We start from the raw sequence: 26,120 nt of genomic DNA on the forward strand, positions 1-26,120 counted from the left end.
ACTCCAGGGCTCTCGACAGAGTCGGGTATTGGGAGGGGTAGAATCACCCTAGGGGTTGGGGTGGCTCGGAGCCACCAAAGCACTTGGAGAAGGAGGCTGAAGGGTAAGGGGACTTTCCCTTCCCTAAAACCACTTCTCCAAATCCGCTCCCTCCCGTGGCTGGGGATTTTACTAAGGAATACCCTAGGGAAAATTGTCCAGTCCGGGAGTTTATAAGTCCGCGCTCCTTTCCGGGGAATTCTAGTCTCTGGGGTTCTTGGGAATCTTCGGTTACCGAAATTCCCTAGAATTTGACGACAACAAATTCCCTAGGAATTCGAACATTTTAGTCTAGCGGTTCTTTTGTAAATATATTTTAAAATTTTTGTACATTTTATTTATTTAAATAAAAACTCCTTTTACCTCTTATCTTTGGCTTTGAATATTTTATTCTAGAATAAGACCTTCCCTTCTGACCACAGGTTCGGAGCCAACTTGGGACATTGTTTCGCACAAATTTTTGGTCCTTCGAGCCGGGTTTCCGGCAAAAAAACGTTCGAAGTGCATCAGTGTTCCTGAGTGGGCATTGCGGACTGTGTTTTGGATTGTGGTTTGTTCTGGAATAGAGTTTCAAAATGGCTAGCTCAGGGGAATTATTAGAAGCAATCAATTACGTGCCCATGATTCGGGATGAATTCGTTCGGTTGGTCGTTAACATCAAGAAGCGTGGAGTGCACAATTTCACCCTTCCCTTCTTGGAGGATAGGCTAGCAGCCTTAGAGAAGTGGCTTAACGTGTTGCATAAAACTCACGTTAAGATCACTACTCACACTAAACCGGCCGAATTAGCTAAAATGGAGTACGTGACTGAAAACTGGTATCAAGCAGCCCTTGATGCCCACAATGACGCTGAGGAATTTATTCTGGGACATCTAGACGAATTCCGATCCAGTGGTGCAATGTCTGCATCAGGCCCCACTGCGCCTTCAGGCGAAATAAACCACATCAGGCTTCCAGTTATTGATTTACCGAAGTTTTCCGGGGATTATTTAGAATGGAACAACTTTTATGAGACGTTCCGTTCCATTGTTCACGACAAAGTGTATGTCTCCGGTCGGGACAAGTTCCATTATCTAAAATCCTATTTGCAAGGAGAAGCAGCTACGGTCATTAAATCTTTAGCGATCACTTCCGAGAACTATGAGATAGCATGGGACACTCTGGTAGCTCGGTACACGGACAAACGGATGATCACGGATACGTTCTTAGATCAAATCTCGCAAGTACCCACGCTTCGGGGTGACAATTTTAAGGTTCTGAAAGAAGTTAGGGACTCAGTTACGGTTGCTCTCAACGCCCTTAAAACTATGGGATACGGCGTCGATCAATGGGATCCCATAATTGTTCATTCGCTGAAGAACAAACTGGATGACACCCTTCGTTTAGCCTGGGAAATGTATCTGGGAAGCAGCAAGGATTATCCCTCGTTCATTCAATTCTCTGAGTTTCTAACGCGTCATATTAACTCCTTGCAATCATTAGGTAACAAACCTAAGACTTCCAAAAAGGAATCGGGGAGATCCTTGAAGTCACACGCTACTGGCGTGAATAGTACCGGTTGCGCTCACTGTGGTAGTAACCATCTCTTGTATCAGTGCAAGGACTACCTTGCATTGACCCCTCAGGCCCGTTCAAAGTTCGCATTTTCACAGAATCTTTGCATCAACTGTCTGAGGCCCGGGCATAGTTGCTCCAATTGCTCTTCTTCGTCACGATGCAGGAAATGTAGTAAAATGCATCATACTTTATTACATTTTGACAAATCTGGCACCGGGGGGAGCAAGGCACGGGGGACTACCCCCGCGGTCAATTCCTCTTCCGAGCCAGAACCCTCTAGCTCGAATACTACAACACATCTCAGTGTTTCCGACACTCGATCAGTTCTATTGGCCACTTTCTCTGCCAGAATCGACGCTCATGACGGTTCTCGTATTATAGTCCGCGGTTTAGTTGACACGGGCTCCGAAACTTCCTTTATTTCGGAAAATCTAGCTCAGCAGCTACGGGTATCACGAAAACGTGTCAACGCGACCATTCATGGCGTCTCTCTGAATTCGGCTCAAAACGTTCGAGCAGAGGTACAGATTACGCTTCATTCTCTATCACGACACGGTGTCTCGTTGGACGTAACTGCATTGATCTTACCCAGGATTACTCAGTATATGCCACCGACTTATTCTCCGTCGTCCTTTCCAGCACTTAGCGAAATTGATCTGGCTGATAACTTCGCTTCAGCCAGGGCTCCAATTGATGTGCTCATTGGTGCAGACTATCTTGCAGCATTGATGGAAGGCCCGTACATGCATTCTCCTGATCATACGTTGCTTGCTCAGCGGACTATTTTCGGGTGGATCGTTTCAGGGGTCGTACCCAAGACTGGTCGCTCTCATAGTGTCACGGTGCATCATTGCTTTGAGGTAGAAATAACTCTTCGCGACTTCTGGGAACTGGAAGAAGTTCCGGAAGTCAAACCCATGTCCACAGAGGACTCCCTCTGTGAACAACATTTTGTGAATACGGTATCACGCACCTCTTCAGGTCATTTTGTCGTTGCTTTACCTTTTCGATCCGACATCGAGAAGCATAGCTTAGGTTCTTCCTCTCGGGTAGCAGAGAAAACCTTAACACGAATACTTCGGCGATTGGAAACCTCTCCAGAACTAGCTGAAAGTTATTCTCAATTCTTACAGGAGTATCAATTGTTAGGACATATGTCTCTTGTTCCTTTGAACTCTGATTTTCGCGTCTTTCCGCCTCATCATGCAGTTTTTAAGACCGAGAACCAGAAAACAAAGATTCGCGTTGTATTCAACGCATCTTCTAAAACCTCTACTGGCGTATCGCTTAACGACACGTTATTCATTGGACCCAAGCTCCAGCAGGACATCACGCGGATCCTAATGAATTGGCGTGCCTTTCGATATGTTGGCGTGACGGACATTGTTAAAATGTTCCGACAGATTCTTGTGCGTTTTGAGGACCGCAAGTATCAGAACATTTTATGGAAGACTGATTCCGGTGAGCTTCAGGCTTTCGAACTCAACACGGGGACCTACGGTACGGGACCGGCACCTTTCTTATCCTCGCGAGTTTTGCGCGAATTAGCTTCCACGGACGGGGCTGACTTCCCTCTCGCGCAGGATGTTTTGTTAAATTCGACATACGTAGATTATTAACTTTTCGGGGCTCATGATTTAAAACAACTCAGTTCGGTCAGGGAACAACTCATCGCTCTACTAGCGAAAGGGGGCTTCTCCTTGAGCAAATGGGCATTCAATCAGCCGGGGACTTCCCCGCTTGAACCTACCGAGCCGCACTCTTTCTTTGAGGATCCTGCTGGGTCAAGTAAAATCTTGGGCATATATTGGGATCACGGGGATGATAGCTTTCGCTTCCGTGTTTCTCCTTCATCTATTGGTGTACTAACCAAACGCATCCTCTTATCAGAGAATGCTAAGATCTTTGATCCATTGGGATGGATCTCTCCCATAGTTATCACTTTAAAACAGTTAATGCAATCCACCTGGTTGCTCAAACTCTCTTGGGATGAAGAGATTCCTGAGCCTATTCAGTCCAAGTGGCTCAAGTGCTATGAGCAGCTCTGCGACTTACAGGCTTTGAGTATTCCACGATGGACTGGTCGATCACTTACTACTAGAAAACGCGAATTAATCGGATTCTGCGAAGCCTCAGAGCTGGCCTACGTTGCAGTCGCTTACGAACGTCTCACGGACGAGAACGGTCATTTTTCGGTACATTTAGTAATGTCCAAAACAAAGGTCGCGCCGATTAAGACCACTTCAATACCTCGGTTGGAGTTGGTTGCAGCCGCACTTCTAGTCAAGTTGTTGGTTCACGTCAAGACAAGCTTGGTCGGGAGTTGTGATGCGATTCGGTGTTACTCGCATTCACAGGTCGCGTTAGCTTGGATAGCAAAGCAACCCGTCCATTGGAAGACGTTTGTGGCCAATCGCGTTTCGTACGTTCAAACGCATTTACCGGAAGCCAGCTGGCATTATGTACCCACTAAGTTGAATCCTGCAGACTTGTGCTCAAGAGGAACCAGTGTTCAACAGTTATCAGAGGACTCACTTTGGTGGCATGGGCCTGCTTTTCTCCGTGAGCACACCGCAAAACCTGTTCAGGTCTTTGAAACCGAGGAAGAAAGTCGGAAGGTAGCGTTAACCGCTCAACTAGACACAACTGGGTGTTGGTTTTTTGATAAGTTTTCGTCTTGGTATAAGCTGGTCCGAGTTATGGCCTATGTTCTTCGATTTGTCCAGCGGACCAGGAAAACCGGCCAATGGGAGGACTCCCTCCTGTCTGCATCGGAAATTCGCAGTTCGATTGAAGCCTTGGTAAAGATTGTTCAACGAACACACTTCGCGAGCGAAATCTCAGCCTTGAATCATGAGTTACGTATACCGTCGCGGTCCAAGCTTCTTTCCTTACATCCGGTCATTGATTCACAAGGAATCTTAAGAATAGAGGGCGGCTTCGGAACGCCGAAATTTCTGAACAAATGAAACACCCCATTATTTTACCGGATTGTCACTTAACTGCCATAATCATTAGGCAAACCCACCTAGAGACACTTCACGGGGGACTCCAATTAACCTTGTCCACGTTGCGACAAAGGTTTTGGGTCGTGAATGCGCGAAATCTAGTAAAATCATGTGTTCATAAATGCATCACGTGTGTTCGCGAACGCGCTAAACTCGGTAACCAACTCATGGGTTCACTTGCTGCCGCTCGGGTTTCTCGCAGTTTCACTTTTGAACACACCGGAGTAGACTATGCCGGGCCCTTTTCGGTGAAATTACATCACGGTCGTAATGCAAAAGCCATAAAATGCTACGTGGCCGTGTTCGCATGTCTATCTACCCGTGCTGTTCACTTGGAACTCGTCTCTCGACTGGATACCGAGGCCTTCCTCGCCGCGCTGTCTCGTTTTATCTCTCGTCGTGGAAAACCCGCCGTCATGTACTCAGACAACGGCCTCAACTTTCAAGGAGCGGACGCAGAACTCAAACGCGCCTACCAATGCGCTGTAGAAGCCGCCCGCGCTCGGAAAACCTATTCTTTCGGCGAAATCGAGTGGAAATTCATTCCGGTCGCCACTCCTCACTGGGGCGGTCTTTGGGAGAGTGCGGTAAAAAGTATGAAGCACCACCTAAAGCGCTCCCTCGGAGTCTTCGTGCCAAATTTCGAAGAAATGACCACACTGCTGACCAAGATTGAGGCCTGCCTCAACTCACGGCCTATTTCGCGGTTACATGATGATCCTGAGTCGTTGGACGTACTCACTCCGGGGCATTTCTTGTCAGGTCGGGCGTTAAATTTTCCACCGGAATTTTCCACATTGGATTTACGCGAATCGTCATTAAACCGTTGGCAAACCGTGACTAGAATCACCGAGACATTCTGGAAGAAGTGGTCTTCCGAATACCTACACACGTTGCAGAATAGGCCAAAATGGCAGAACACTAACTCGGAATTTGGTGAAGGAGATCTGGTTCTGATCAAAGTACCCAACAATCCCCCGCGCATGTGGACCTTGGGGCGGATTCTCAAACTAGTCCCTGGTGTAGATGGGGTAGCTCGCGTAGCTATACTTAAAACCGCGAAAAAAGAGATTCAACGGAGTCTCTCGCAACTTTGTAAACTCCCTTCTTAGCCCTTGCTTTCGGGTCGCATCAGGGTCTATCTTTACCCTGCCTTACGGCATCCTGGGATTCTTCAGGTTGTCATCTCTCCTTCTCAAGCTTCCTGGGACTCTGCAGGTTGCTTAACTTTCTTTTCCTGATTTCCTGGGACTCTTCTGGTTACCACCTCCTCTCTCGGGCGTCCTGGGACTCTTCAGGTCGTCCTGTTTCCTGTTCCTAACCTTCAGGAACACTTATGATCTCCGCCATGTCTTTTCTTCCAAAACTCCAAAAATACTTATTGAGTCTTCGCACTCATCATTTACCTTTTTTGGTGCAGCGAGATTTTATCATGGCGGATTATCCCTGGGCTCAACTATTGGGCATCGGATATGAGGACGAGGGGGACGATGTCCTCGAGTTACATGCCCCCCGGGAGGAATCTGAGTTTCGGCGGTTGTTCGGCAGTATTCCCCCGGAGGGGCTAAAGGCGCCACCACCACCACCGCCACTGAAACCACCGGCGAACCCGCGATGTCGGAGGCCCGTGGTTGCCGCCCAGAAGAGCATTGCCTCGACGAACTGGGTTGGGAAAGTCTTAGACGATCCCAGCGCCAGGGAACTCGAGCGCAATGCGCAAAAAATTATCGTAAGGCCATTCGGGCAAACCATAGAGGTGCCCCTCTACACGGTCCTCAAGCTGAGGCGATGGAAGGCCTGGGCCCCGCAGGGCAAAATCACCCTGCGGTGGTCGCCGGCCCTAGAGCTTCACTCTGCCAAGCTGCATATGAAGCCTTGTAAATAGTTGTCTCGTCCTTATCTGTTTATATTTTGATTTTGTAAATAAAAATATTGAAACTGATACTGTATTCTTCCTTGTCTTGACGCTATCGCGTCAACGGGGGGAGTTTGTTCGAGATTGGGAGGAACAGAAAATGTTGCGAAGTAGATTCCGCATTTCTCTGTTATATCTCCCATCTCTATTGCGCTCACAATAGACGGCTAGACCGACAGCGTCTAGCCGCTCTATCTGTCCCTCTCTCCGCGGCGCGCTTGCGCGTCTTCTGGCCCTGGCGCGTCGCGGCCGCGAAGCGACACTACTTGCGCGCTTGGCCACTAGGTGGCCAGCGCCCGCAGCAGCTCTCTCGCTGGCAAGATTAGTGTCGCGTAATTATATAGATGGGTCCTTGATAAGGACCCATCGCACCTCAGCCTTGCTCGACCGTTGCCTTACCCGCAGCAACAGCAGCATCTTTTGACGCCTATACGGCAACTTTGACGCCTCCACGGCAGCGCCTCCACGGCCATTCAAGAGCGCCTCCACTGGCGAACTCATTGGGTACCATACTTTGGTAAGTATCACCCACCACCCACCGCCTACCAAGAGGGGACTACCCCTCTGCGGCAATATCCTCCCTCCTAAGGGAGATTTCTCCGGGGACTTCCCGGGAGAAGTTAACCCTCTCCTTCCCCTCCACACTGCCTCCGAGGACTACCTCGGACCCAGTGTTCCGACCCTAAACTCCAGGGCTCTCGACAGAGTCGGGTATTGGGAGGGGTAGAATCACCCTAGGGGTTGGGGTGGCTCGGAGCCACCATAGCTCTTGTAGAAGGAGGCTGAAGGGTAAGGGGACTTTCCCTTCCCTAAAACCACTTCTCCAAATCCGCTCCCTCCCGTGGCTGGGGATTTTACTAGGGAATACCCTAGGGAAAATTGTCCAGTCCGGGAGTATATAAGTCCGCGCTCCTTTCCGGGGAATTCTAGTCTCTGGGGTTCTTGGGAATCTTCGGTTACCGAAATTCCCTAGAATTTGACGACAACAAATTCCCTAGGAAGTCGAACATTTTAGTCTAGCGGTTCTTTTGTAAATATATTTTAAAATTTTTGTACATTTTATTTATTTAAATAAAAACTCCTTTTACCTCTTATCTTTGGCTTTGAATATTTTATTCTAGAATAAGACCTTCCCTTCTGACCACAGGTTCGGAGCCAACTTGGGACATTGTTTCGCACAAAGTATTTATTTTAGCAGACACATAAACATCCACTGTTATTATCGGACAATAATTTTCTGATTACATCTGTATTGATATTTATTAACTCCTTTGTGTTTCAATGTTAAAGGAGTAAATGCTTTAGTATCCGAAAGATACTTACATATGTATCCAATGATTTATTAACCAACTGTTTTACATTTATTTTAATGTTTATTGGGATGGGATTTTTTTTTCTTTTTTTAAAGAGGTTAAAATGCCTTTATGAACACCATCAAGCAGACTTATCATTATAATTCTTGTCTCCTTGTTGGTAGTGTGGGACTCATGACCCCCAGGAATTACCATTGCTCCGATTATTTCAAAGTTGGTTCAAGCTCCCTGGTTCTTTAAGGTCTAAACACTACCCACTAAACAATCCTCCTTTCATTACTCCTTACAATTGTAATGATTTTATTCATATTGCTTTGCAAAGTAGTCGCTAAATGCAGACTGAAATTATGTATTGAAGCTTTACAAAGTAGTCGCTAAATGCAGACTGAAATTATTTATTATTGCTTTGCAAAGTAGTCGCTCAATGCAGACTCAAATAATTTGTTGAAGCTTTGTAAAGTAGTAGCTAAATGAAGACTGAAATAATTTGTTGAAGCTTTGCATAGTAGTCGCTAAGTGCAGACTTTCCTTTCACATTTTATTCTACTTCAGTATCATCATCACTATCTTCATATGCATGCAGATTTAAGTTACTTTTAGCTGTAACAAGTTTTGAAGAATATAATGAATTTTTCATTAATTCTAAGTGCTGTTTTGTTACAGTCATTGATAGTGATGTTTCTTCTTTGGATCGAAGTGCGTATTTTACTACGCAAATTGCATTCAATGTTTCATGTGAAAGTTTATTTCTTTTTCTTGTTTTACTATCAGGTATGATAGAAAAACATCTTTCTGCTTCCGCGTTTGAATGAGGAAGAGATCTTACTAAATTTAGTAATGCTCGTAATTGTGGATATCTCAGCTCTTTATTGCTATTTTTTGCTGAACATATTGCTTGCCACATATTATCGAATGATAATTTCGACCAGTATGTCTTTACATCATATGTTTCATTAGAATACAGAGATGTCCATTCAATTTTGGTTGAATGTTCATCAAAATATCCTAAACGACGGCAAATTTCCAGTAATTTTATACTACTGGTTTCTCGATCCTCATCAAACAATGCTTTTTCCATTTGAAATATATTTAGATTTTCCAAAAATTTATCAAATATTGGAAAACGATTACGAACCTCTTGACTGGCTTTTATCAAGAAAGATAAACAGTTTTGACGAATTAATTGAATTTGTTCTTCGTTCAATTTTTCTTCAATCAATTCATCTTCTAAATATTCAGCACAATCAGGGCCGATATCTATTGACTGAAGGGGAAGCTGGTTATCAGTTCTTCCAAAATCAATATTCCGTAAATAAGGAATTAAGATTTCATCTTTTAATAAAGGAAGCTTGATAAATTTTTGTAACAAAAACATTAAGAATTTCATGCACGATTTATGCAGTACATGAATTCTAGTTTCGCTTGCTTGAAAAAATGCATTAAAAGAATTAAATTTTTTCAATACATTTTCCAGAAAATATAAGTAAGCCTTTGTTTCTGGATTATTCATTGATAAAAGCATTTCTTCTGCTTGACTTTTATTTTCTGACATTTGTCCTAATAAAAAAGTATGAATAATGTTCCATTGTTCTAAAATCCGTTCTATGCATGTATGACGAGAGAGCCAACGCGTTTCTGCATATTTTAATAAATTTTTAGTCTCTTTCTCAAAAGACTGCTGAAAATCTTTAAAAATAGCTGTCCTTTTAGGACTTCCATTTATAAAAGTGACTATCTTTTTTATAAAGTTTCCGCATTCTACTAGCAACGTTTTACATGCATTAGAAGCTACTAGTGCAGAGGAGTGACAAATGCATGGCATTGTTACTAATCGTGGACAATTCTTTAAAAGTCTAGTTTGGAAAGAATCGTGCTTTCCAACCATTACCGATGCATTATCACAGCTTAATCCAATTATCTGTGATATTGGTATTTCTTTTTTTATAAGTTCACTACTAAATGCTTTAAACAGTTTATCTGCTGAACAGTCGCTTGCATCTAAGTTTATTAATTGAAGTAAATTTACTTCCACGCGTAATGATTTACTGTCCACGTATCGCGTAAGTAGTGTCATTTTTTTCTCATTACTAATGTCTGAAGTTTCATCCTCAAATACGGAAAACTTATGATTTTGTAACTTAGTAGTTATCCGTGCTGTTTCATAAGGACATAAGACATTAGTAATAATATTTCTTAGTTTTGTTTTCCCCAAAGACATTGATTGCAGAACATCCGGTTCCTTACCAATTTCTTTGAAGATTGTCAACAACTCTGCACTGTACGTAAATGGAATATTATGTTCCACGAAGAAAGTTGCTAGCTTGATTTCAGCGACTTTAACTTTATCATTGAAATCAAGGTGACCTTCTTTAGAAGTACCAGGATATGTCATTTCCTCGTCTTCTACAATATCTAATTCTTTAATTTTTACTTTATGAATCTCGGAATTAGCATGCTGAATGACTTTTGCTTTACCGGATTCATAATATTTTTTGCAAGCAACGCAAAAAAATTTATAATTGTCGTTAGGGACGCTCCGTAGCCAAATCTTCCAAGAAGGGTTTTCATCAAACCATTGAGGTTGAAAACGCTTCCGTCTGGAGATTAATGATTTCCCCTTTTCTTCCATTTTCTATTTATATTATTATTAATATATTGTACTCACAATATTAATGTATTCCTCTACAGGTAATCCTTTATCGTTTCTTTAATAAAAATCACTAGTCACCAAAGGTAAAACACTTGAATGAACCTAGTAATTATTATAAATATCTTTTCAAAAATTAATAATTTTTGAAAGGCACAACACGCTCACTTAATTACTCAATATTTGTGTAATCTTTATTCGCGTTATTATTTTAAGTCGTTCAATGTAGACGATTGAAACCGACTGAACGATGAATATATACATTAGCTGGAGAATCATGTTATTGTTTGCATTTTCTGATAAGAGATACATAACACATATAACTGGATCATCCTCCTTAAGCCTTAAGCGTTAGCCTTTACCGGTATCAATTTGGTGCGAAAATAAACAAATATTGACAGCCCGTGTGAGGTCTGGTTGAAATAGACGTCTCATTTCCAATGGATCAGCTGGCCCGTCAGTTTGAAGCGTAAGTACTCTAACTTCATTTTGTCCTAAATATTCAGATTTAATGACAAATTTTAATACTTAAAAACAATTTATAATAATATATTCGTTTGAGTGTTACAATTAAAAATTTTATCTTTATAATATTCATTTTCTAGAATTTGAGAGATAATCGCAATTCTTATCAAAACAGTGTATATTATTCTTGGTTTAAAATTTCGTTTGTTTTGTTTTCCAGAATGCCATACATAGAGGAAGCCTCAGAAAGTAAGCATATTTATCTCATAATCTAAATAATTTTAAATTATAAAATTATATTAATTTTTTATTATAATTTTTATCATCAATAGACGACAACCCCAGCATTGGCGACCGGCTCCAAAAATTGGAGCGAATGGTGCGCGCATTGCTGGTGCGCCAGCAACAGCCACAGCAACAGCCACAGCAGCAAAAGCAACAACAACGGCAGCAACAGCCGCAGCTGGAGTGGCCGGGAGAAGGGCCCTCCCACCCACAAAACAATGTGGGTGAGGGTGTGGGGCAGGCGGTGGCCACAGACGAGCGAACCCGTAAGCATACATATTTATTAAATTATTAAAATTATCATACCCGCGGTCCACTGGTTGAAATAGGTATAGGTTCAGATTCATTCCTTAATGTATAAAAAATTGCAATAAAAAACTGCAGTTGTTGGAAGATTCAAAATTCTTTAAAATACTGTTAGCCAATTGTTAAAATCATTTAAATTTTCTTGAACTCTGTATACGTTTATAAATAATTGTACTTAAATAAAAAGGTAAAAATTCTCTTATTAAATTAACTATTAATTTATTACATATATTATATTGCACGAACTGCGCGAGGGGGTAAGGCCCGGCGCCATTTGGCGCAAATGCGCGGTAGAGGAGTTGGGAGAGGAAGAGGAGGAGGAGGATTTAGAGGAAGAGGAGGATTGAGAGGAAGGGGAGGATTCAACGGAGGTGGTGGAAGAGGAGGATGGAGAGGAAGTGGAAGAGATGGATGAAGAGGGAGGTGTGGCGATATAAAAAATTTTTATTTCAATTTTTAAATAAAATTTATATTAAAATGTAATCAGGTCTACTTATTCATCTTATTCTATCCCATTTTCGTAATAATTCTTCGAATTTGTGAAGGGTTATGAAAGGAGGATTGTTTAGTGGGTAGTGTTTAGACCTTAAAGAACCAGGGAGCTTGAACCAACTTTGAAATAATCGGAGCAATGGTAATTCCTGGGGGTCATGAGTCCCACACTACCAACAAGGAGACAAGAATTATAATGATAAGTCTGCTTGATGGTGTGCATAAAGGCATTTTAACCTCTTTAAAAAAAGAAAAAAAAATCCCATCCCAATAAACATTAAAATAAATGTAAAATAGTTGGTTAATAAATCATTGGATACATATGTAAGTATCTTTCGGATACTAAAGCATTTACTCCTTTAACTTTGAAACACAAAGGAGTTAATAAATATCAATACAGATGTAATCAGAAAATGATTGTCCGATAATAACAGTGGATGTTTATGTGTCTGCTAAAATAAATACTTATTATATCCACAGAGCATCAATATATGCATTTATATCTTTAAGAAATATTGTCACTTTCAATTGTGCTATGGTAAAAGTCAAAATGGTTTTCTCCTTCCGTATGTGAATATTAGAGAAGAAGGAATCATTTTTCGATCTATTTGACAGATCAGCTGTTTGATTTCGAAGCAATTACTCTGGGTTCAATAGCCTTTGGTTTTTGCGGCATTTGCCCGAGTGTTGTGTGTTTATCAGTCTGTCTTCTTCTCGCACTTTAAATAGCGGGCTCTCTCTCTAGCGCACGCTTTAGTTTACCTGTTCGCTGCATAACACAGGCTATCTCTGTTGTACTTACTCAATATGTAAGTTTTATATTCTGATAGCCTCTTAATACAGTATATATGCTATATAAATACTTTGTTTGGCTACATCGTCTCATCTCTGTCTGTCATGCGCGTTTACTTGTCAAGAACGATAAATCGTTTTTCTATATATGAGCTATTTCAAAATAAATTGATTGCAATAGAAATAATAAATTAAATCCCAAATACAAATCTTGGGTTACTTATTTTTAATTCCACAGCCATCAAAAATATTCTTCGTAATGTTGGAGTCACTTTTTGAAGCTGCAGCTGTTAAAGTCATTAATGATTAGAAATATGCAAAAAAAATATTTTATTTCATTAGGAAAAGACATGCGAAATAAATATATGTACGATTATAATTGATATTTTATTCTGTCAATTGAATTTCATAGAGAAAGCTTCCATCGATCTAACAGGCCACTAAGCTTCTTGGTTGACAATTGCGTCCCGTAGCGCAGATGATAAGGCGCTTGCTTGCTACTTAGGCGGACTCGGGTTCGATTCCCGCAGATTCATGCAAACTTTTTTAATTTTTTTTTTCGTCATGAATTTCTTTTTTTATTACCATTAACCTACTAGATTAAATAATAAATTAAGAAAATAAAATATTTTTAACAATAATACGTTACATATGAGTCTTAAGAAAATTGACCAATGTTACGTAATATCATCGCATTTCCTTATTTATTATAAAATCTAATAAGTTAACGGCTGCTTATAAATATTTTATCTTAATACATTCACATTTAGCGTATTCAGCTTTTATCATAGCTGACCGCGAAAAAGACATTTCTTAATTTCCTTCGGCTAGCTCGGCTTCTCTCGTTTAAGCTCGTTCGCTAAACGAGCGAAGAAGGAGTGCGAGAAAGAGAGGTCCGAGAAAAGTATACCGCTCTCTCTCGTACTCGAAATATACCGGAGCTATACGAAGGAGACCGAAACATGCACGTACTGCAGTAATGGTATGCGTGCAACGTTCGAGGAGGTAGAAGTGGGGTGCTTTCACGGATGCTTCAGTAGCTCTACGTGTTAGTGAGCCTATGGAGGCAGAGTGGGGAAGCATTTTAGACCCAGTCTGGTTTCACTGGGTAGTAGAAGATAATAGTGAGATGGAAGAGGAGGATAATAACGTGTTGATAGCTACTGTGAGATGGCGAAAGCTAATACGTATTGATAGAGAATATAACAATACGTATTGTTAATATATTTCGTATAGAGCTTACATCTCTTCCATTCTCAGTCTACCGAGTTTGCTTAACGTGATAGTCTCTACAAAAAAAAAGTGGGTGTAATTAAATTTTATAGATTATTTACTGAACAAAATATTGATAACATTCTAAATATGGATGAATCAGTGGAGGAAGAAGAAGAAGAAGTAGATTTGGAAGGAGATTGTGGTGAAATGGAAGACGAGGATAACAACGTGTTGACCGCAATTGTGAGAATTGTAACAAGGCAAATTCTTTTGCCTTGATACATAATTTATTGCTGATTTAAAACGCCGCGCGTAAATGAGGTTGCTCTCGATCCCGGGTGGCGGCGCAGTGCACGCGTGCACAGTTGCCACGCTCGCCTGGACGAGCGCAAAAATTTAGGCGGACACACCGCTTTCACCAGTCATCAAGGCAAGACGTATCTTTGTGGAAAATCCAAGGAAACCTTCAATCAAGCTCGGATACTTGTGTAAGTGGACCCCGAGACTGGATTCTATATACTAAGAAGGAAGGAAGGAGGTTAGACAGGAAATTGGGAACTGTCATGAGGTTCAATTGGGGACTTCACTCCATCCACTACACCTAACCTTAAATTTGACACTGCTGTGCATGCCTGGCTTGCACTTTGTTACACTGTTTATTGCATGAAGGTAAGCGTTGAGCACTGACATTAGGACCCAACGTTTAACTAATAATATTCCTCTGTGATTAACTTGGTGGCTCCAGACTTGGTGGAGCGTAGCCGGTCTATGTAGGAAGTGTTATCGAATCCAACTCCAATTGCAGGAGACAGATACAGAGCTTTCCCCTTTGGCTCTCATATAGTCTAGTATTTCCAATAAGGAAGGTGGACTATCATTGAGAGGAGTTGGATTATAAATTCCATAGCCTGTACGATGACAGGAGTTAGGCTTTAATGCCATATATATATATACTTTTATTTCCCTTCTTATATACTTGTACATAGTCTTATTTTCTATCAAGTATCTCCGGGCTAGGTATTGAATTATATTATGGTTAACATAAGGTTTATGAATTTGGTGCATACGCACATTAAGAAAGGAGATTTAGAGACTCCGTTGGAAAACCCTATCCAATTAACTTTCTGGTATTGATTTGAATATTGATGGACTTGGCTACGCCTTACTTGACCTGGTGTTACTTCTTTGCTTGTGCCTTATACTTCCTACAGGAATAGTGCAGCAAGTAATTAGGTTCTTGGAGGGCTAGCGGTGGATAAGCTTGAAAGGGGTCTTTTGTCCATTTGGACTTGTTCATGCCTGGACTGAGAGTCATACGAATGATCCACCTCCTCAATATTATCTAATTTTCATTCTTTTATTTCTTATGTATATATAAATATTTTCTTGTAAATGATTATCATCTCATTGCTCTTGTCGTATTAAGTTAACGGTAGATTTTGGGGAGAAATCCCATATACAATTGTATAATTATCTTAACTAGTATACTTGCAAAATTGATGGACAGAGCAGTGATAGAATATAATTCTTATTTTAATTTTTATTAATGTGTACTAGTAATTTTCCAAGAGAATCCACTTTAATTTCACAGCATGCCACGTCCTTGAAAAGTCTCAAGCCGGCAAGCCTCAGACTGGCTCATATATAAAGTTCATGAGCCTGGCGCTCTTTATAAGTAAAGTCTGTGTGCCTTTGCACTGATTCTTGTTAAAATTGTGCCTTCCCCACAATAGCAGGAAATCATGTCGCACAATGTCGAGGAAAAAGCTTCAGCGGCAACAATTCCCATCTAATATCCAGTCCGATGGGGATAATGACGATTATGATGATGATCGTCTATCGGATTTTAGTAGTGAAATGGAGGGGAGGGTATTGATATGGAGCAAGAACTTTCTCCAGAAAACATAATACGGTTCGACGAGGATGCTGACGTTCTCCAGCTACTGTTTGATTCATTTACGGAGACCACCCACAATCGGTAAGAATCGATGAAAAAAAACAATTTTTTGACATCAAGTGCTTGGATAAGTGGTATAATAATAAATATTTTTCCTTACTTTTTTCTCGTAGATGATACCGATCCTGCTGCTACTGTCATTACCATCTGCCGCTATTTACTCAGAATAACCAATCAAAAATGATGTCAACATTTTTTTCCCAGTATTTATTTGTTGTATAAATAAAACCTTCAAAATAAAAAATTATACTTCCTTTTTTTTTCAACCTTACAAATTAGAATTTGCTTTTAGAGGTACAAAAAAAAATATACGAGGATGCTAGTAGGTCTCTATTGGCATTGTCTTTAACTGCGTTCCACTTCTCGGGAAAAAGCTAATACGTTTTGATTAAGAGAAGACTAATATGTATTGATGAAGAGAAAAGAAAGGCATCAGATTAACTAAAAAATACGTGCGTAATCGGTCAGTTCATATTTCATTGGAAGATCGTTTTGCATCTGAGCGACTAGTGACGAAAAATCTTGAGATCATTTTAACGCTAGCAACGGTAGTGAAAAGAACAATGTTGTGTGATATACCGAAGAAGCAAGACGACGATTTGTGAGAGAATGCGGAGGTGGTGCAAGACATTGAGGATGATCCAGATTTTGCCGCTTTAGTTGAGCAACTTATGGATATAACGAATGAAATGTAAGAACAAATGGAGGAAGAAGAGCAAGAGGAGGAAGAAGAGAAAGAAAACGAACGAGAGGAAGGAGATGAAGAGGCGTCGGAACCCTAAAAATCGCGTTGTGATTTTTGTAAGTATACTTGCTTTGTTAAAAAAAAAAGAGCTATTACTATGTGAAAAAGAAAAGTAACAACATGATTTCAATTATGTCTGAGGTGAGAAATATTGGCTACGCAATCGGAGACTTTCGTCACGGGAACACAAACTGCGCAAATAGAGCCTGAGATAGATCTTACTTCGACGAGGCGAAGTGGACCATTTTGATTCTAGATGGAAGAACGAATCAAAATGGTACGATTAGCAGCAACGAGAATAACAACACGCAGAGCCCAGCTATCTCGCTGCAGATTGTTAGAAAAACAAAGAAAATATTTTTAAAAAAATGAAGGTTGTGAAAAATATGTATTTTAAATAATAAAACTAAGTGGATTTTTTATGGCGCAAGGCTTTTTCCCAAAATCTACGTGTATTTATATAATTAACCGTTTCCTCAATTCCTTTCATAAATAAAAATTAATTTTAAAATATGTGTTCTCTCTCTCTCTCTTATATCTCTCGCGTAGAGGGCTGGGACGTTTGGGTGGAGAGGATCGAGAGGTTGTCACGTGCTCAATTTTCCACCACCACCACCAGGGATGTCACGTGCTTAATTTCCCCCTCCACCGGGGCTGACACGTGCTTAAAATTTTCCCTCACCACCGGGATGTCACGTGATTAATTTTCCCCCACCACCGAGCATCCCCCACCACCAAGGAGTGGGGGAAATCCGCTCTTCCCCCTCCGCTTAGGAGTGGGGGTAATTCCCCTACCTCCCCTTCCCCCGCGGAACCTCTACCCCCTCGCCGCCCTGTCCCAGAGGCCCCTTAGCCACACTACTTTCTTGAAAGCGAAAGGCTTTAAGGTGATTTTGGGTATAAAATGTTAGAAATATAATTCAAACAGTTATTGTGAATACAATTTTAAAAGCCTTTAAAAGTGTAACTATGATAAGAATTCATCATTGTAATATTTTGTATTTTATTTAATAGAATAATAAATTAATATTTTGAATTGAAACTTTACATTATAGAACGATGAGATTATTGGAAAATGTTTTGTTAGATTGAATTAGTTAAAATAATTTATCAGTTTGAACTCCTATATTCTTACAAAACGTTATAAGATCCCACAAAAAACAAGCTTCGCTTGTAAAGAAAGAACGGCAAATACATAAGTCGTATCTAGCATAATTAATATAGTAATATAAAATATTTTAATTAAAAAAAATAGTGAAATCCAAATGCTAGGCAAGTATAAATTTTTGTTATCATGATGAAAATTAAAATTTGGAAAAAGGAAAATAGTAACACAAAAATTATACTTGCCGGGCCCGTAATATTCATGTGTAAGTCGCTATCTCGCAATTTAAGCGTTGCTTCTCAAAAGTTAAAAATGTGGCTATTTAATACGATTGCATACAATGGGCCACCGGCAAGTATAATTTTTGTTACTATTTTCCTTTTTCCAAATTTTAATTTTCATCATGGTAACAAAAATTTATACTTGCCTAGCATTTGGATTTCACTATTTTTTTTAATTAAAATATTTTATATTATTATATTAATTATGCTAGAAACGACTTATGTACTTGCCGTTCTTTCTTTACAAGCGAAGTTTGTTTTTTGTGGGATCTTATAATGTTTTGTAAGAATATAGAAGTTCAAACTAATCAATTATTTTAACTAATTCAATCTAACAAAACATTTTCCAATATTCTCATCGTTCCATAATGTAAAGTTTTAATTCAAAATATTAATTAATTATTCTATTAAATAAAATATAAAATATTACAATGATGAATTCTTATCATAGTTACACTTTTAAAGGCTTTTAACATAGTATTCACAATAACTGTTTGAATTATATTTCCAACATTTTATACCCAAAATCACCTTAAAGCCTTTCGCTTTCAAGAATATGCTCCTAAATTTACCTCTAAATCCACCTTTTTCTTAGGTGTTACTCTCACAATCAACTTTGCATTATGGTTCTTTCTCTGGTAAATTAGTGCCATTTATTTATTCTTTTGATTAATATAAACTGTAAAATATATACCAGTTAATACAATGGAAGCCTATGTATTTTAAGTGTACTGCTTTCAGTTTCCTGAAGTTATACACTGTATGCTCTATTACATGTGAAATATTGAAATAATGATTCCCTTTCATATTTACACATCTACATGATTTTATTATAATTTTCATCAACTATATGAGTTCTAAATCCAAAATTGTATGCCCAAAATTACCTGCAAATCCTTCCCTCTCAAGGATTTTCTTATCAATTGACTCATTTTTCCACCTTTTTCTTAGGTGTCACTCTCAATATCAACTTTGCATTATGGCACTTTTTCCAGCACATTAGTGCCATTTATATTTTCCTTTCATTAATATAAACAAGGAAATACGCCAACTCCTGCAATGGATGCCTCTCTTCTTTAGATATATAGTTTTCAGCTTCCTAAATTTATTCACTGTATGCCCCATCACATGTAAAATATTGCAATCATGAATTCTTTTCATATTTACAGATCCACATGATTTTGTTATAATTTTCATCAACTATGAGATGTTTAATTGCAAAATTGTAAACCCAAAATCATCTACAAGCACTTCACTTTTAAGGATTTGCTTGGAAATTTATCCCTTTTTCTTAACCGTTACTCCCAATATCAACTATGAATCAGGGCTCTTTTTCAAGCAAACTAGTGCCATTTGTATTTTCTTTTCATCAATATAAACTATAAAATACACAAATTAATGCAATGGAAGCCTCTATTTTAGATATACCGCTTTCATTTTCCCAAATATATTCACTGTATTATCTATCGCATGGAAAATATTAAAATGATGACTTCATTTCATTGTTTCACTTCTAGATGATGTTTTCATTATACTCATTATTTAATTGACTTATATATTTCAAAAAGTTTATGTCCAAAATCACCTGCAAGCCAACACTATCAAGAATTGGCCTCCAAATTTGTTAATTTCTCCACCTTTTCCTTAGAATTAACTCTCACCATTAACTTTGCATTATGGCTCTTACTATGGCAAACTGATATCATTTCTGATTTCTTCTATTTAATATTACAACTGAAGCCTGCACAATGACACAATAAACACGTTATTATAATTCAATCTGAAATAAAATCTCACTAAGTTCCAAAAAATATATTACATATTATATTATAAAACTCAATGTTATACTTATAAGAAATTAAATAATTTTTCTGCAGATAATAATAATTTCTTTCTACTCTGATTAGGGAAGCGTAGATAAATATTTGATTTTAATACTTTTTTATATTATAATTGAAAATTAAGTAACGATTAGCAAATATTCATCTAGTTTTCTTTAATCGTAGTAATAAGAAAGTTTTATTGTTTCCTTGATAATTGTATGTATATATATTATAACTTATCGGACAGTTAAATTCCACATCAATTTAAAGAAAAAACAGTTAAACATGCATTTTGTTAATGATTTCAACACTTGGAAGTTTAGCATATGATTTTCAAATACCTTAATAATTTCTTGCAATTAATATGCTCCTGATAATCACTGATGCACATTAATGTTGAAAGTATACATCTTCTTCGCACAGTGTTGAAAATATGTAAATATTAATTTTACTTCATCCAGTCAGCTCTATCCTCAACATTTCAAATAGAAATATTCTATCTTAATTTATCTGAAAAAGAAATTTCACAAAGTACCACAGTGTATACTAACATCCTGTTCGTGCCCGCACGAACCATACCGTTTCTACTTATTAGCGTCGAGGCTTTTCGCGCGGATTCGAGTTACACGTTTTCTACTTCCTCACTATAGGGTACGCATGGGAAAGTAGAAATACATCTTCGGGAATTATCGCGACCTCGTGACCAGGTCTCGGCTGCGTTCGCGGTTGACAAGTGAGTGGTGGGAATCGAGACGATCTCGAGATGGATTATTCCGAATGGATCGATCGCCTAGCAAGGTACATTTTTGTACTTGTAACATTTAACCGCTTTGTGTAATACCCAATTGTATTAGTTGTATTATTGGAATAAGATACAATAATCATTGAGAGATTGTAACGAGGAACCATCTTAAGTTCATGGTGTACTCTCCAGCATAAGGAAATTTGGAACCAGGGTTTTCCCACCACGTTCGTGGGTTTTTCCCTTTATCAAGGTTGGTAATCAATAAAAGCAATAAATTAAAAGTTAAAATTCTCAATTGTCCTTCACTATCAATATTATTCTCACCCAGGAATTCAAGAGGTAGTTGCTAACAAACATTAAATTGTCCTTCGAGCCGGATAGTTGAAGGATTATTGAAGAATTTTGATTGTTAATTTTTCCGATTATTGTTAAACATTGAGTGCGTGTAATTGCAATATATTTTAGTTATTTGTGTATTAGCTTATTAAAACTATTAATATTGCGTTATTGTTAACGTGTTCAGACGCGTTCGGTCGGTTGAGATATACGCAGCGACAGTGTTGTCATAGCAGTAGGTAGCGCTCTTTGAGATCGCGCCACTTCGTAGAAACCAAGGCGCTTAGTTAGTGCGGTTGAGAAATAAGATAGCAAAATAAACATGGCACCAGTTACAACTCGGAAACTCATTGTACAACAGCGAGACCGTGCAAAGAATATGTCATGAATTCTGCCGTCAGTTAGGGCGATTGAAAAAACTCGTTTAACCCGATCTTTAATACGAGATAGGTTACAAACACTTAATAATTATTGGACTGAGATATGTAAATGGCACGATGAGATTGTTAGTCGCGAAGATGCTATGGACGATGCATACTTAGTAGAATCATTTTATGCGGAAACTGAGAACATTCGAGATGAATGTAATGACGAGCTTTCTAATCTTCTTTTAAAACTTCCGGACGAAAGTGATCCTTCAGCATCATCCAGCCCGCGTGTTAGTATTGGCAGTGACCCTGGTCAGAACCTTTGCAATAATTTACATCTTTCTAAAATAGACTTGACTCATGTTTCTGGTCGGCATGAGGAATGGGATGCTTTTGAGAACCGCTTCACCTCTCTCATTCACGACAAGGCTCAGTTACCTAACGTGGTAAAGCTTTAATATTTAATGGGCTGTTTTCGGGATTCGGCCGTGGATTTCGTTAAGGACGTAGCAGGCACTGAGGCGAATTATGCGTCTACATGGAGCACGCTTAAGGATAGATTTTCAAATCTCCGTCTTCAAGTCTACCATCTTACGCTGCCTTTGATAAAAGGTACGCCATTAAAAAAGGAATCTGCTTCTGGTTTGAGAACCTTGGTAGATGACATTACTCATCGTTTGAGAATGTTGAAAAATTTAGGACGTCCGGTGGAACACTGGAATGACTTGTTGATCATACTGATTTGCGAACGCCTCGATCCAGTGACGCGCAAAGCCTGGAAGACATATCTCAGCACTAGAGGTATGAACGCGGATGGGGGAGTTGGCATGGTCACGTCGCGTAAAAGACCACCCTCATTACGAGAAATGATCGATTTTCTTGAGGGAACGATTCAGGCATTGCTGTCCGTCGAAACAGAAATGAATGTTGAAAAATCAAACCATAGCAAACAAGCATTTACGGGAAAATCTAGGAACGTTGTTAAAGCCCACAATGCGAGCTTCAAGCCCAAGGCTAAGGGTCAAAGCTTCAACAGTTCGACATTGAAATGTCCTTTATGCTCAGCTGAGCACTATATAGGTCGTTGCGAGGCATTCATGAACATGAAAAGCAATGATAGACATAACGAAATTAGACGACTTGGACTTTGCTTCAATTGTCTGGACCACCATCAGGTTAGAAACTGTGCATCCAAAAGAGTCTGCAAGAGGTGCCAAGACAATCACCATACCTTATTACACAATGATCGTTCTCAAGGTCAATCAGATTCAAATGCGGTGGCTACAGTACCTCCAATCGAGCTTGTCAGCTCTAAGACAGCATGGCCATCAAGCATGCATTCATTCTCGGCCCAGGTCTCCCATAATAGATCTCTGTCTCTATTACCAACTGCTGAAATCGTTCTTATTGGTGCCTTTGGTCAGCAGGTTCGAGCACGAGCGCTCCTTGACCAAGATTCGGAGATAAGCTTTGTCTCTGAGTCATTGGTGCAATTTCCAAAATTGAATCGACAGAGGGTAAATATTAGAATTGTTGGGGTTGGTGCAGCCAAGAGTGTAATGGCTCGATCATGTGTTTCTATTCGTCTAAAATCAGTGGTAGACAAAGAGTTCGAATTTGAATCAACGGCTCTAGTTTTGGCTCGACCGACAGGAAAGCTTCCTTCTTGTACATTGCCTATTTCAGATTGGTCTTCGTTTACCAAATTTCAATGGGTTGATACGAGTTTTCATGTTCCTGGAGAAATTGACTTAATTCTGGGAGTTGAGGTCTATGCCACTATTCTCAAGCTCGGATTATACAGCAAATCGGTACGCGCAATATTGTAGCCCAAAATACTGTATTTGAGTGGGTTTTTTCTGGTCAGATACGGGGAAGTGATTTCTCACAGCATAAAAAATATACCGGGATTTTGAGAATCGCTGCTCATACCTCACCGGAAGTTGATGATGGTAAAGATATTTCGGAAATTTTAAAAAGCTTTTGGCGTATTGAGGAGGTTCCTATTTCTGCGCGAATTCTGAGTCAAGATGATGAATTGTGTGAGCGTTTATTCGTTGACAATCATTCTAGAACTTCGTCCGGTCGATACATAGTAAAGATACCACTTAAAGCCGAACCGCCTTCAATCGTTGAAAATATTCGACGAGTAGCATCAAATTCCTTTGTCGCTCGAACGAAACGTTGCGATCGTGATCCAGTTCTGGCTCGTGAATATTTTGAGTTTATGCGGGAATATGAAGAACTCGGTTATATGTGCCGCATTCCGGAAAATGAAATATCATGTACAAGAGCGTGTACCTACCACACCACGCGGTAATTCAGAAAAGTGTCTGCAACTAAACTACGAGTAGTGTTCGATGCGTCCAGACGCACGGCGGATCAACTCAGTTTGAATGATTATTTATTATCGGGACCATCTTTACAGAGCGATCTTTCGCTTATTCTTCTTGGCTGGAGGGAACATCGTTTTTTGTTTACAGCCGATATAGTTAAGATGTTCAGACAAATAGGTATTGATGCTAGTGATCAGGATCTTCAACGAATCGTGTGGTCCCCGATTCCTGGTCAACCACCGCATGATTATCGCTTGACGACAGTTACATACGGTACTTCGTCTGCACCATTTCTGGCTATCAGAACATTGTTTCAGTGGCATCTGACGAAGGTGCTCGATATCCAGTTGGTGCTAATTGTCTGCTTAAGCAGACATATGTTGACGACATTTTTTCCGGTGCCGAAACTCTCTCCGACGTTATTCAAATAAGAGATCAATTAATCTCAATACTTAAACCTGCCGGAATTACTCTGAACAAATGGGCTGCAAATTCTTCTGCAATTATACCCAATTACTTAGACCTAGATCGAGTTTCTGACTCTAGAAAAGAAATTGATATTGATAGAACTGTAAAAACATTGGGTTTATTATGGAATTCTATTCTAGACTCTTTTGGCTTTAAAGTTAGACCTATGCACTTCTCGAACACAGACTTAACAAAACGGAAGATTCTTTGAGGTTTAGCTCGATTGCTCGACCCGCTTGGATGGTTAGCTCCCATAACAGTTTGTGCAAAAATTTTGTTACAGGATTTATGGATTCTTAAGGTTGATTGGGATGCTGTCCTCCCCTCAGACATTCTAAAGAGGTGGAGTAATTACTGCCATAATTTATCAAGAGCATCTGAAATTACTGTTAATCGTTGGTTGGGAAGTTTTTCGAATACGAAATGTGAGTTACACGGATTTTCGGACGCATCGAAGCGAGCTTACGCGGCAGCTATCTATTTACGTGTCACTGATGACACTGGTAATTGTCAGGTCTCTGTGCTTATTGCCAAATCGAAAGTGGCACCAGTAGAAACGGTTACAATACCGAATTTAGAGTTGTGTGAAGCGGTATTGTTGGTAAAAATAGTCAATTATATTCGACAGTTGGAAATTTTCAGAAACCTTTCGATTACGACTTGGTGTGACAGTAGAGACGTATTGGCCTGGATTAGGAAGCACCCTTCATAATGGAAAGTTTTTGTTGCTAACAAGGGTGTCATACATCCAAACAGAGTTGCCTAATGCTGTTTGGAAATATGTTCCATCACATGATAATCCAGCTGATTTAGCTACCCGCGGTTTGGACTCTGAAGCTTTGAAAGAGTCAACTATTTGGTGGCATGGTCCAGGTTGGCTGCAAGACTCGTCTGATTTGTGCCCTGAACAACCTCTTAGAAAACATCCTGTTGAGGTAGAGTTCAGTGCATTTTCAGCAATTGGGTGTGTAGGAGAAGATCCAATTGTAACAAGATTCTCGACGATTACGAAACTGACCAGGGTAGTAGCTTACTGCTTGCGCTTTGTGTACAATTTTAGAAATTCGAAAGTTCGTCAAGCTCGAAATTTAGGGTATCTTACATCAAAAGAATTGGAAAGAGCTCGCATTGCTATACTTCGTTTAGCTCAGTCTAGTGCGTTCAAAGATGAACTAGTTGCTTTGAAAGCTAACCGTCCACTGACAAAACGAAGCGTTCTGTATAAGCTATGACCATTTGTTGACGAGCATGGGTTAATTCGCGTTGGCGGTCGATTGACACATTCTGCGCTACCGTTTCCGGCTAAGCATCCGCCGATATTACCGAAAGCATCAAATCTTAGCCAGTGTTCATTCACCATGCGCATCGTATTGCACTTCACGCAGGGACGACTTTAACATTAGGAATTCTGTTACAGCAGATATGGATAATAGGGGCTATCGGGTTAGTCAAGCGCCATGTTCGCGGATGTATTCGGTGTTTTCGCGTTCGCTCACGTAAAAGTATTCAGTTAATGGGCAATTTACCCTCTCCAAAAGTAACGCCGTCAAGAGCGTTTACTGTGACAGGTTTGGACTACGCAGGTCCATTTAAACTCAAATCTGCGAAAGGTAGAGGACAATGGACATTTAAAAGATACATAGCATTATTCGTGTGTTTTTCAACAAAAGCGTTGCACCTCGAAGCTGTAAGTGACCTTACGACCCAGTCTTTTATCGCAGCTTTTAGACGATTTTCTAGCCGACGCGGTGTATGCAAGAGAATTTATAGCGATAACGGCAGCAACTTTCAAGGCGCGGACAAGGAACTTCGTGCGTTGTTCAAGACCTCGTCCGAATTCTACTCCAACATCGCTCAGAACCTCGCCGAGTAGGGAATCGACTGGGAATACATTCCTCCCACTACCCCGCATTTTGGTGGTC

The 26,120-nt window shown here is 39.8% G+C and overlaps 3 protein-coding genes across 3 annotated transcripts; 2 read left to right on the plus strand and 1 right to left on the minus strand.

Moving 5' to 3' along the window:
• Positions 1-614: 614 nt before the first annotated feature.
• Positions 615-6,489, plus strand: LOC136774899 (uncharacterized). The gene is made up of 8 exons (XM_066729374.1): positions 615-1,567; positions 1,760-1,968; positions 2,806-3,187; positions 3,248-4,106; positions 4,185-4,276; positions 4,615-5,635; positions 5,717-5,822; positions 5,933-6,489. The coding sequence occupies exons 1-8, from the start codon at positions 615-617 to the stop codon at positions 6,487-6,489; spliced, it is 4,179 nt and encodes a 1,392-aa protein (XP_066585471.1).
• Positions 6,490-8,370: 1,881 nt separating this feature from the next.
• On the minus strand, positions 8,371-10,461 carry LOC136774900 (zinc finger MYM-type protein 6-like). The gene has a single exon (XM_066729375.1). The coding sequence runs from the start codon at positions 10,459-10,461 to the stop codon at positions 8,371-8,373; it is 2,091 nt and encodes a 696-aa protein (XP_066585472.1).
• Positions 10,462-21,858: 11,397 nt separating this feature from the next.
• Positions 21,859-25,430, plus strand: LOC136774901 (uncharacterized). The gene is made up of 7 exons (XM_066729376.1): positions 21,859-23,205; positions 23,262-23,710; positions 23,765-24,003; positions 24,048-24,355; positions 24,482-24,623; positions 24,713-24,782; positions 24,827-25,430. Exons 1-7 carry the CDS (start codon positions 21,859-21,861, stop codon positions 25,428-25,430), a joined length of 3,159 nt encoding a protein of 1,052 aa, XP_066585473.1.
• Positions 25,431-26,120: the final 690 nt, after the last annotated feature.

The sequence above is a fragment of the Prorops nasuta genome, unplaced genomic scaffold (genome assembly GCF_024137725.1).
Source record: "Prorops nasuta isolate Cenicafe-Biocafe unplaced genomic scaffold, Cenicafe_Pnas_1.2 PNAS00007, whole genome shotgun sequence".
Lineage (NCBI taxonomy): Eukaryota > Metazoa > Arthropoda > Insecta > Hymenoptera > Bethylidae > Prorops > Prorops nasuta.

Excerpts from the sequence above, each read along its gene's own strand:
- LOC136774901 (XM_066729376.1), top strand. The coding sequence starts at position 21,859 with ATGGGCTGTTTTCGGGATTCGGCCGTGGATTTCGTTAAGGACGTAGCA. Across the intron at positions 24,004-24,047 it reads CTTGACGACAGTTACATACG|TGGCATCTGACGAAGGTGCT; the intron begins GTACTTCGTCTG and ends ACATTGTTTCAG. Across the intron at positions 24,783-24,826 it reads AATACCGAATTTAGAGTTGT|TTGGAAATTTTCAGAAACCT; the intron begins GTGAAGCGGTAT and ends TATATTCGACAG.
- LOC136774899 (XM_066729374.1), top strand. The coding sequence starts at position 615 with ATGGCTAGCTCAGGGGAATTATTAGAAGCAATCAATTACGTGCCCATG. Across the intron at positions 1,969-2,805 it reads CGACGCTCATGACGGTTCTC|TTTTTAAGACCGAGAACCAG; the intron begins GTATTATAGTCC and ends CTCATCATGCAG. Across the intron at positions 5,823-5,932 it reads AGCTTCCTGGGACTCTGCAG|GAACACTTATGATCTCCGCC; the intron begins GTTGCTTAACTT and ends CCTAACCTTCAG.
- LOC136774900 (XM_066729375.1), bottom strand. The coding sequence starts at position 10,461 with ATGGAAGAAAAGGGGAAATCATTAATCTCCAGACGGAAGCGTTTTCAA.